The 12,790-nt window shown below is 41.6% G+C and overlaps 1 protein-coding gene across 3 annotated transcripts in view; it reads right to left on the bottom strand.

Annotated features, from left to right (window-relative positions):
- Nucleotides 1-4,393: 4,393 nt before the first annotated feature.
- Nucleotides 4,394-12,790, bottom strand: part of ctsa (cathepsin A) — a 49,967-nt gene continuing 41,570 nt past the window's right edge. For all 3 annotated transcript variants that reach the window (XM_060836239.1, XM_060836241.1, XM_060836238.1), the window contains exons 14-15: nt 11,876-11,977; nt 4,394-6,762 (exon numbers count right to left, since the gene is read on the bottom strand). In XM_060836239.1, the coding sequence (XP_060692222.1) occupies nt 6,679-6,762; nt 11,876-11,977 (186 nt within the window). In that variant the 3' untranslated portion in view covers nt 4,394-6,678. The remainder of the gene's footprint in view (nt 6,763-11,875; nt 11,978-12,790) is intronic.

The raw sequence follows: 12,790 nt of genomic DNA, 5'->3' as shown, positions 1-12,790 counted from the left end.
CTACAATGGCGCATGCGTCTGTCCCCGTGTTTGACCTTGACAGTGTCGCCTCTCTAGTGACTAACACACAGTCGGGGAACGCTGGAGAAACCCTACAGCTCGGACAGTTTCCATGTGAAGAAACAGAGTTCATATTCCGAGACCATGGACCTTTATTAGATGGTAATGGCGGGAGGTGACTCCGCCTCTGGTTAAAGGTGATGGATGGATCGCTGGTCAAGCGGCCTGCTCTGGCCTAGGCACTGTCGGACATCCTCAGGTAGAATTGCACCTATCCAAGCAACAGGGCAGTATTCCAACACACACGGTCATACTGCAATCAGACCACCCCAGGGCTCTCCCCTGCACACTCTCCATTACAGTCACACCCTTCCCACAGCATGGCCCATTCACCTTTCTTCGAGGAGAAAGTGAGGACTGCAGATCAGAGCTGAAAATGTGATGCTGTGCTTTTCCAGCAACACATCTTCACCTTTGATAAATTGCCCAGTGTTCGTGGATGAAAAGGTGTTGCTGGTTAAAGCACAGCAGGTCAGGCAGCATCCAAGGAACAGGAAATTCGACGTTTCGGGCCAGAGCCCTTCATCAGGGTTCGTGGATGTCTAGGTTAGGTGCATTAGGCAGGGAATGGGTCTTGGTGGGATTCTCTTGGGGGGGGGGGGGGTTGGCGTGGACCTGTGGGGCCAAATGGCCTGTTTCCACACTGTAGTGATTCTCTGATAAAACAACATTCGATGCAAAGTCACAAGATTATCTACACTCCATGAGCTAACGTTTGGAGAATGATTTTCGTGGAAATTCCTCATTGGAATCTGTCCTAGAGTAGAAGTGACCTGTACAAGAGGGACAGATTGCACCCACAGTGGAAGGGGACTATTATACTGGCAGGGAGATTTGCTAGAGCTGCTCAGGAGGATTTAAACCATTAAGATTGGGAGGGAGGGATGAGACCCAGGGAGATAGTGAGGAAAGAAATCAATCGGAGACTGGTACAGTTGATAAAAGAAGCAAATCAAAAAGTTAGGGGTAGGACTGGCACCTTAATGTTTCAGGATACAAATGCTACAGGAAGGATAGAAAGGGAGGCAAAAGAGGAGGGGGAAGAGGAGTTTTTGATAAGGGATACATTACAGCTGTACTGAGGGAGAATATTCCTGGAAATACATCCATGAAATTATTTCGGTTGAACTGAGAAATAAGAAAGAGATGATCACCTTATTGGGATTAGTCAGTCAGTCAGAGGGAAATTGAGAAACAAATGTTGTAAGGAGATCTCAGTTATCTGTAAGAATAATAGGGGGGTTATGGTAGGGGATTTTAAGTTTCCAAACATAGACCAAGACTACCATAGTATTAACAAATTCCTCTCCATCTAAACCCTTAAGTGTGTACAGGAAAATATTTTCTGATTCAATATGTGGATGTACCTACTAGATCTACTCTTGGGAAATAAGGCAGGGCAAGTGAGTGAGTGTCAGTGAGGGAGCACTTTAGGGCATGTGACCATAATTTTATTAGTTTTAAAATAGTAATGGAAAAGGATAGACAAGATCTAAAAGTTGAAGTTCTAAATTGGAGAAAGGCCAATTTTGACAGTATTAGGCAAGAATTTTCAAAAGCTGATTGGGGACAGGTGTTTGCAGGTAAAGGGACATCTGGAAAATGGGAAGCCTTCAGAAATGAGATAACAGGATTTCAGAGACAGTATATTCCTGTGAGGGTGAAAGGAAAGGCTGATAAGTATAGAGAATGCTGAATGACTAAAGAAATTGAGGATTTGCTTAAGGAAACGTGTCAGGTATAGACAAGATAGATCGGATGAATCCTTAGAAGAGTATAAAGGCAGTAGGAGTATACTTAAGAGGGAAATCAGGAGGACAAAAAAGGAACATGAGATAGCTTTGGCAAATAGAATTAAGGAGAACCTAAAGAGTTTTTACAAATAAGGACAAAAGAGTAACTAAGGAGAGAATTAGGCCCTTCAAAGATCACAAAGGCAGCCTTTGTGTGGAGCTGCAGGAGATAGGGGAGATACTAAATGATATTTTGCATCAGTGTTTACTGTGGAAAAGGACATGGAAGATATAGAATATAGGGAAATAGATTGTCACATTTTTTAAAATGTCCACGTTAGAGGAGGAAGTGCTGGATGTCTTGAAACACATAAAAGTGGATAAATCCCCACGACTGATCAGGTGTACCCTTGAACTCTGTGGCAAGCTAGGGAAGTGATTACTGTGCCCCTTGCTGAGATATTTGTGTCATCGATAGTCACAGGTGAAGTGTTGGAAAACTGGAGGTTGGCAAACGTGGTGCCACAGTTTAAGAAGCAATGGTAAGGACAGACCAGGGAACTATAGACCAGCGAGCCTGATGTTGGTGATAGGCAAGTTGTTGGAGGAAATCCTGAGGGAAGGATGTACGTGTATTTGGAAAGGCAAGGACTTCTTAGGGATAGTCAACATGGCTTTGTGTCATGTCTCACAAACTTGATTGAGTTTTTTGAAGAAGTAACAAAGAGGGTTGATGAGGGCAGAACAGTAGATGTGATCGATGTGGACTTCAGTAAGGCATTCAACAAGGTTTCCCATGGGAGACTGGTTAGCAAGGTTAGATCTCATGGTATAAGGAAGAACTAGCCATTTGGATACAGAACTGGCTCAAAGGTAGAAGACAGAGGGTGGTGGTGGACGGTTCTTTTTCAGACTGGAGGCCTGTGACCAGTGAGTGCCACAAGGGTCGGTGCTGGATCCACTACTTTTTGTTATTTATATAAATAGTTTGGATATGATCATAAGAGGTATAGCAAGTTTATAGATGACACCAAAATTGAAGGTGTAGTGGACAGCAAAGAAGGTTACCTCAGATTATAATGGGATCTTGATCAGATGGGCAATGGGCTGAGGAGTGGCAGATTGAGTTTAATTTAGATAAATGCGAGATGCTGTATTTTGGGAAATCAAATCTTAGCAGGACTTATACACGTAATGGTAAGGTCCTGGGGAGTGTTGTTGAACAAGGAGACCTTGGAGTGCAGGTTCATAGCTCCTTGCAAGTGGAGTCGCAATTAGATAGGATAGTGAAGAAGGCGTTTGGTATGCTTTCCTTTATTGGTCAGAGTATTGAGTACAGGAGTTGGGAGGTCACGTTGCAGCTAAGCAGGACATTGGTTAGGCCACTTCTGGAATATTGCGTGTAATTCTGGTCTCCTTCCTATCGGAACGATGTTGTGAAACTTGAGAGGGTGCAGAAAAGATTTACGAGGATGTTGCCAGTGCAGCAGGGATATTGGGGCAGTACGGTGGCTGTAGTTAGCTCTACTGCGTCACAGCACCAGGGACCTGGGTTCAATTACAGCCTCCTGCAACTGTGTGTGGAGTTTGCACATTCTCCCAGTGTCTGCGTGGGCTTCCTTTGGGTGCTCCAGTTTCCTCCCACAGTCCAAAGATGTGCAAGTTAGGTGAACTGGCCAAGCTAAAATTGTAGGTTCAGTGCATTAGTTATGGGAAATGTAGAATAATAGGGTAGGAGAATGAGTCTAGGCAGGTTATTTGTCAGCGGATCGGTGTGGACTTGTTGGGCAAGTGGGAATTTATGATTGGATGGTGTTGGTGGTTTCTGAGACTATCTGTAAGGAATAATTCTGGAGTATGACTTTCAGGCTATTGCTGGACTAGTCTTGTGAGACAGCTCTCCTAATTTTAGCAGTAGATCCCAGATGTTTGTAAACAGGGCTTTGCAGAGTTGACAGTACTGTGTTTGCATATGCCATTTCCTGTGCCTTAGCTGATGCCAGGTGGTCTGTCCAGTTTTATTCCTTTGCTTTACTAACATTTGACACAACTGATGGCTTACTCAGTCACTTCAGAGAATAATTCAGAGTCAACTACATTGTAGGTCTGAAGTAGAGAGATTTTAAATTTATTTGGAAGTGCAGACAGATCTTCAGTTTCATGGCTCATAACTGACATTTGCAAAAGTAGAGCACTCTACTACATTAGAGGGTCAGCCTCAAGTTTGTGATCACATTTCAATCTATCACTTCAAGTAACCAATGAGTCACATCTGACAGATCAAGTCTACGTAGTAAGAAACCAGCGGAACTCGGTGCAGCATAGTATCCCTCTCTCTGCCTGTAATGCCAGCTTAAAGTACCATGCCTGGATTTGGTGGCTTAATAATTTGTAGCCACAATGTGACCGTGCAGATTGCTAATCAGCCTGTAAATCCTTCCAAATGCCTGGAGGCAGGTAGTAGGAGTTTGTTTGGGTGGGGTGGAGGTGCACTGGTCAGCCATTCTGTAAAAGGACAACAGCAAATCACTCAGCACTTTGCCCATAAGCATGGGCCAACCTTCAGAAATGAGGAAAGCACATAGCAAGCCACCAACAAAAATTCTCAAAAGAACATTTTATTAACATTCTGAGTGTCTAATTTTGTCAACACAAACATATTTTAAAAAGTACAGCAAATCTCAGACATTGTAGGTAGAGGTTACCCAGCAAAAAGACAAAGCAATGTTATTTTAGCCTTCAGAGAATGTCGACAGATAAAATGTTGACCCCCATGACCACCACCAGAAATAGTTAGATCTCTGCTCAATTCACAACTATTGAACAGATTTCTTCCCTCTTTATTCCTTTCCGGAAATCAACCCACCTATCTACCATTCAGCAATCCAGACATACATTTGATGTCCTTCAACATTACACTATCTGCTTTGGTGACTTTTCCCGCTCACCAACTTCAAACTCTACTAGCCTTTGGAGGGCAGTTTCCCCTCAATACCCTAGTGTTTTAATATTTAACCTGGGCTCCTCTTTGTACATAATTAGACTGAATATAAAAGAGACAAAGCCAGATTGGCAGTTTTTATTACAGCAGAGTAATTCATGTCTGACAGCAGCAAATTTTAGAGGTGAGTCTTCAGTATAGACTGTACTTACTTCACCTTTCTAGCATCACTTAATCAGCAAGCTGGCAATTGTGTGCGCAGCTTTAGAATCTTATTAATGGAGAAGCTGATGCACAGCAACAGTCGTCTATGTCGCCTGTGAATGAGAGAGAAGATTCCTTCTTGTCAGACTCTAGGCTTTTCCATTGCTATTTCTGACAGACCAGTTAGTGAACACAGTACACAGTACAAAGAAGGGAGGGGAAAAAAAAATCAATGTCATAAAGATGTTTTTATAGCAGAGAGCCATTCAGCCCATCAAGTTAATGCTGTTCTTTGAATTCACTAAGTCCCATTCGCCCACTCTTTCTCAATGCTGTGCACCGATTTTGCTTTTCAAATATATATCCCATTTTATTTTAAAGTTACTATTGAATCTGCTTCCAATATTCTCTCAAATACATTCAGCTTGATAGTTATTCAGGTTGAAAAAACAAAGCACTTTCCTCCAAAACCCCCTTTACAGTAATAGGGAGCAGGTATGAAGCTAATGGTCCAGAAATTGAGTGGTGAATGGTTAGCAATCATGGTCATTGCCACTTTGAAATTGAGAACCTGAGGATTTAGCACAAGTGCAAATTGATGCACAAATCCTAAATTGTGGTCTGTCATTGACAGCTCTGTCACGAGGCACATAATGGGCCAATTCATATCTTCCAACTTGAGCCAGTGATCAATTAAAATCAATTGCGTTGATGAGAATTTCCAGTCTCATCACTGTTTAACACCCTATCAAAGTAAAGCTCCAAAGTGAAACAGGGTTTTCACAACAGTGATCTGATTAATAATTAATACTCAACAACTGAGTTGACTTTAAGTAATTTTATAATTGGAATATTGCTTAGTTCCTCCATTACATATAGAACACTACTGTCAATTGTTCATTGAAAAAGTTAGAAGGTCTCACCACGGATTGCTAGAATTGTTCAACAAGGTGCTTTGTTACGAACAAGTCTGGACCAATGTCACAGCAGCACAGCTCAGAGGCTTTCCTGTGGGTCCGAAAGCCCCAAATTTACAAGAGAAATCAAATCAACAGTAAACAATAGGTGGCACAGCAAAATTTAAAGTTGCACATACTCCCTAAAGCCCGGCCTTTGAACATTCCATTTCTTAGGTTGGATCAATATTTGTTGCTTGAAATTTGCTGAATCATTTCAAGATAGAAGAATCTCATTTGAATTTCTAATGTCATCCATAGCATACTTAAACAGCTTAGCATTTATAATACTATCATATTAAAATCAAAACCGGATTTAAATTTAAGCTCAGTGCAGGAGCCAAGATTTCAGAAGTTGTCCATTTTGTGATTTCTGGTTAATTGTTTTTGGGACTTTACATTGGCAGAAGCACTGTTGACCCCCACCCCCAATTCAGGTAGCTAAGCACAGCAATGTGCTATTAACTACATGGAGGCTAGGCCTCAGGAGTGTACACTTGATTGCAAGGAAAATCATTTCAGGAGTGTGCCATAATCAAAGAGAGCACTTAAAATATTTACAGAAAGATCTCAAACACAGACAGGATTTGGTTTAGAGTGTGTCAGGAGGCAATTTTCAGTTTGGAAAGATGGTTCATGAATTGTTCATAGCCCTCAACACATCAACACTCAATCCTTCAATTTATTGCCTCAGAACACACTTGAAACTCTCTTCCTTCTAGTTTGTCCAGCGATATAACCTCAATCTTCAGATTTCTTGGGTGTAGTTCATCTTGGGTCATTCTCAAAATGGCTCCTTGTGAAGGAAACGACTGAAAAACGTAAATGCAGCCAGAGGCTTGTCTGTTGGCACCATGTGACCTGCTCCCTGTCAAAGATGGGACAAAATAAATTCAATACTCTGTTGCAGTGCAACACCCAATTATTCAAATCTACTTTCTTCTTCTAAACTTTCTCAACTGCTATCAGAGGGACCAACTCAATTCTTTGATGTAATCAAATGATCATTCTGTGCAAAGAGTGGACAGATTATTTTCAATCCTGCGGCAAAACAGAGGTTTTTGAACATGGTAAAACATATGAGCATACAATCAAATGCATGTTTCTTCAATGTGAATTGGCTTTAATGCAATTGAATAATTTAGATCTTTATTTGTAGAACGCAAACTTTCCTTATCTGTACTGGCTATACTGCAATTCCAGCCCTGTTTGTTTAAATGATGCAGCTATTGCACAATTTTCTTGTAACATGAGATTGCATGAAAACGGAACTGCCACGTTATATCAGAACAGACTACATATAAAACAGAAGTAAAAGTTGGCCACTCAGACTCAAGTCCACTCTGCCCTTCATTCATGTCATGGTGAGCCTGTTTGTGTTTAGAATTCAACACTCCCATCTACCACTCTTTTGATTCCCCTGCCTAAACAAAAAACTACCTTTGCCTGAAACATTATAGGTTGGCTGCACAGCTGATTTGTGATGCAGACTGATGCAAACTGTGTAGGTTCCCCACCCCCCCCAACCCAACCCACTTCTTTACCTCTCCCTTTGCCGAAGGTGTAATCATCCCCAGTCATCTCCCTCTAATGAGGGAGCAGCCCTATGGTCTGGTAACTTTACTCAAATGACACTCCCTCCATTGGAACACACTGCCTCAGAAGGCAAAGTTGCACTACTCAAAAAAATGCTCACCTCATTCCTAAAATGGTGACTGCTAATTTTTAAAAACAGTACTACCTAGTTCAGGACTCACCCACAAGAGGAAACATTCTTTCATAATCCAACTTGTCAAGAACAGGATCTTGTACATTTTGATTGTGTCATCCTTCATTCTTCTGAATGCCACTGGAAATAAGCCTGGTCTTTCCAATCTTCCCTTAACTTTAATCCAAATATCAATCTAGTATCTCCAATCTATCTCCAATGCACTCACATTCTTCCTTAAAAGGAGACCAAAATTGCACAGTATTCCAGAAGTGATACAATTCTCTGTAGAACTAAAACAACCTTACTTTAACTGTCGTTTGCTAGACACTTAAAGCCCCTGCAGAATTCTGCAGTTGTTTTCCATTTGGTCAACACTTTTTATTCATCCTGCCAAAGTGAACAGTGTCACATTTTCTCATTATACAGGCAGATTTATTGTTGTTGCTCACTCACCATTGGGCTGCATTTTTCTTATGCCCTCGTCATAACATACTTTTCTATTTATCTTGGTATCAATATAAATTTAGTTACACTTTTGCTTCCCCCAAATCATTAAAAAAGTGTCGCAAAAAGTGAAGGACTCAGCACTGACCTGCCAATCAAAGAAAGACAGTTTATGTAATACTGCTTTCTGCCAGCTAATTTTCTAGTCAAGCAAACCTGTTAGTCCCTGGCATCACTCACTCCTACCTCACACAATAATCTTTAAAGTGACACCCTGAAAAATGTTTTCTTGAAATCCAAGTACATTATACCTTCACCCTTTATCCACATGTTATTGCTTAAAGGAGCTTAAAATAATTTAGATAAGACATTATTTCTTGTGCATATGATGACTCTTCCTGATCACCAAGATTTTATTTCCCCATTGCCCAGTTATAACTGGCTTAGAAATCTAGTCCAACACCGTCCCCATAAACATCAAGCTATATGGTCTAGTGTTGTTTTCTGCTCACTCCTTGCTTGAATGAGTTATATTTGCTACTTCCTAGTCTTATCTACAACTTGATTAGCCACCTCATTCACAACACTTAAGGTGAAGTCCATCTGGAAACATTTCATGGAATTTTACAGGGCTATCATCAGACATTACTTTCCACCAGAGCTTAGTAATAGATTCTTAAGAGGAGAGTGGCTGGAATAAGTGGGCAGTTTGAAAATTTGATTTCAAGAGCTGAGGGCTTAGGCAGGTAAAGGAGGCTCAATAAGAGGCCAGAATTGGAGAACAAAGAATTCATGAAGTGTTTTAGGAGGTTACACTGATAAAAGGAGAGTCAGGACTACACTGGAATTTGAACACAATTGCATTGCCAGATGGAGTCCATTCAGCAAGCTCAGCATCAGTGGATGAGTTTTGCTTTGCATTCGGATGTGGAAAATAGTTTTAGGATATGATGAAATATACAGAGCATGAACAAGGTTGAGGGGTCATGCTGGTGGGACAATTCATTCTTTGCCTTAACCTACAGGTTCATCTCTCACTCCCTACCTGTCCCGGTTCAGATCAGCACAGCTGACTCACACCGTGATGGATTTGATCCATCTGATTAAGTCCACTGTTAACAACAGGCCAGCTACGAGTGGTTTTCAACTTTGCTGTTTGGAGGCAGATATAAATACTGGACAGGTTCTAGTTGCTTTGCTTTCGTTGAAGCATGAAAGAAAGTTGGAAACAAATGGGTCAGGCAGCTGGAGGAAATTTCATCGACATTTGATGCAATGACCTTTCATCAAAATAGGAAAACCAATTAGATAGAGATGTGATAATTAATAAACAAAGGTAAGGGAAAGGAAAGAATGTGAAAGAGAGAATCTAGGATTAAATAACAAAAGGAATGACGAATGAAAACTAAACTGCAACAAGATAATGAAGTAAAATATCAAAAATATGATTTTTAATGTCATTGCCTTGAGCTATTAGAAAAGCCACAATGCTAACAGAGAGGAAGTTCCAGTATTTTGAGTTGGTAACAGTGAAGGAATGACAATATATCATATATACTCGAGTAATAGTCGAATTTTTTGACTACTTTAAGGTTAAATTTATGGGGTTGACTATTACAAATATTAAATGGATACTATTTTTGAGGGGCTGAAATTCATACCATATCATATCATTAGCAGAAACCCAATTGATGTCTACATGAAAAAAAATTATAGATCATTCTGAAAATCCGGAGTGGCTCACAACAGCCAGTAGACTGGAAGTACAGCAGAACAACCGGCAGACTGGAAGGCTGGAGCAGAATGGGACAGCCGGCAAAGAACTTGGGTCAACTTTTACACAAGATAGATGGAAAATTCTAGATTTGGCCAAAATAGGAGGTCGATTTTTACATGAGATTGACTATTACTTGAGTATATATGGTATTTCCAAGCCAGGATAATGAGTGGCTTGGAGGGGAACATGCAATTGGATGCGTTTCCATGTATCTACTGTCTTGTCCTCCTAGATGGAGGAGGGTGCAGGTTTGGAAGGCTGCTGTCAAAGTAAACTTAGAGTTACAACAGTGCACCTTGTAAATGGTACAGTGTGTCTGGGGTTAAACCCATTTAGCATGACAGCAGTGGCACACAACATAAATGGAGGATATTCTTAGTATAAAAAGGTGTGACTCTTACTGACAGTCATGATCGGGTGTATCTATGACAGATAGATTAGAGAAGAGGAGGTCAAGCAGGCCATTGCTTAGGTTTTCCCTGACTGCCACGGACCCAGTTGAGCAGAGATGGTATAACTGAAACACTCTTGGTGGTGGACATTGGACACATTCTGTGCAACATGTCGAAGTACAGAACATCTCCAGGACATCATGCACAAAACAACTCCCCCAAGGACATGCAGGTCCTGGGACACCTCTGCTACCAAACCCTTACCATCCGATCCCTGGAGGAAGAATGCCTCATCTTCTGCCATGGGACCCTCCAACCACATGGGATCATTGTGGATTTCACCAGTTTCCTCATGTTCCCTCACCCACCCCACTTTACCTCCGATCCAACCTTCCAACTTGGCACTGCCCTCTTGACCTGTCCATCTTCCTTCCCAGCTATCCACTCTACCTCCCTCTCTGACCTATCACCTTTATGTCTAATTTCACCTACCTATCGCATTCTCAGATACCTTTCCCCACTCCCCCAGGCTACCCACTCATTCCTGATGAACAGCTTATACTAGAAACGTTGATTCTCCTGTTCCTCGGATGCTGCCTGATCAGCTGTACTTTTCCAGTCCCATACTCTTGAGTTCTGATCTCCAGCATCTATGGTGCTCACTTTCTCCCCGTAACAGATTCATCACTTGGTAAGGGTGGTAGGTGATAACGAGCAGATTACTCATGTTTGACCTGACACCACAGACATCATGGGGTCCAAAGTCAATGTTGAGGGCCAATGCCCCTGACTGTATAGCACTGTACCATCACCTCTGCCGCACCTGATCTGCTGGGGAGAAGGGACATAGCCAGGGAGGTTGATGGTGGCATCTTTGGAATTGCATGAGGGTAGGAGTCCACGAGTATAACCACACTGACCTGTGCTTGACCAGCTTAAGTGGCTGCTATTGTACAATATAGCAGAGACTACAATCTTAAGCAGTGAACTCAAATGTTAAATCCCAAAGATTGCAAACAGTCCCCAAAAGATGACATTTTGTTTTTGAAAAGGAGTATTGAATTTCTCTTTGCCTTCACTAATCTGTTGTTTATGAATTGTTAAATCTCAAACTTCTTAGAGGTTGTTTTGCAAAGGCATGGATCAGAAATATTTCTCGTTTCTGTCCACAGACACTGCAATACCTGTTGGCCTTCTCCAGCATTTCTTGCGTTTATTGAACATAGATTAGATTTCCTACAGTGTGGAAACAGGCCCTTCGGCCCAACCAGTCCACACTGACCCTCTGAAGAGTGCCCCACCCAGATCCATTTCCCTCTAGCTAATGCACCTAACACTATGGGCAATTTAGCATGGCCAATTCACCTAACCTTCATATCTTTGGACTGTGGGAGGAAACCCACGTAGACACGAGGAGAATGTGCAAACTGAAGCTGGAATTGAACCTGGGACCCTGGCGCTGTGAAGCAGCAGTGCTAACCACTGTGCCACCATGCCACCCTATAGCAGGGGGAATAGGCCATTTGGCCCCTCAAGCTTGCTCTGCCAACCACTTCATGCTGGATCATCGATCTCAAAAGTCATTTTCCAGCACAACCCATCTATTTCTCAGTAACTTTAATATCCAGAAGTTTACTTCACACTAATGCACCCATACCTTGATTGTCAAGAAAGCAAGGTTGCCGAACTCCTTGACAAATCCTCCCACCTGATCACCGTTTCCATCATCATACAGCCAAGTTCGACGGTTCACTGTCACCTAAGAAGAAAACAAAACGGGTTGACACAGAGACCAAGCTTCCAACACAATAGACCCAGAAGAAATGTCAATGCATTGTGAACAAGGTCAGAAGATAGAGGTCTTTTCTACAATTCATTCAATTGATGATGGTATCAATGGCTATGCTAGCATTTATTACCAATCCAGAGGGCAGTTAAGAGTCCACCACATTGCGGTGGGTCTGGAGTCACATGTACGCCAGACCAGGTAAGGATGGCAGTTTCCTTCCCTAAAGGACTTTAGTGAACCGGATGGATTTTTCCTGACAATCAACAACGGATTCATGGTCATCATTAGACTGTTAATTCCATATTTTATTGAATTTAAATTCCAGCATCTCCTGGGATCTCCAGTACTCAAGAACATATCTAGGTCTCTACGATAATACAACAAACCATTGCCTTTCTATAGCCAGTCTTAAGTATAAAATTTGCTTTGCCCAGATTCAACAGAGAGATTCCAAGCCTGCAGCTCCTTCCCTCCCTCAGCTGACTCCTCCGGCTGTAAATTAAAGACAAAGCTCATGATTACTGACAGCTGACAGGCACTATTTCAGTCCTTTGTGGTTACAGCTACATGCAGCACTGGATTTGATCCATTTAAAGAATGAGCAATGTAATTTGCAAAGCAAGATGGCTCAAGGTCCAGCTAAAATAATAAAGTATATACAATAAAAGCATTTATGAAAAATATGAAAATATTTTTCATATAAAGCCAAGTCAAAACAATAGGTAGTATGAACGTGTGCTGAACAGATATTGCTCATAAGTAATATTTCAGTGAATCAGGATT

Source organism: Hemiscyllium ocellatum, chromosome 15 (assembly GCF_020745735.1).
Source record: "Hemiscyllium ocellatum isolate sHemOce1 chromosome 15, sHemOce1.pat.X.cur, whole genome shotgun sequence".
NCBI classification, from domain to species: domain Eukaryota; kingdom Metazoa; phylum Chordata; class Chondrichthyes; order Orectolobiformes; family Hemiscylliidae; genus Hemiscyllium; species Hemiscyllium ocellatum.
The sequence above is the reverse complement of the archived record's forward strand: the minus strand, read 5'-3'. Positions and strand labels throughout refer to the sequence as shown.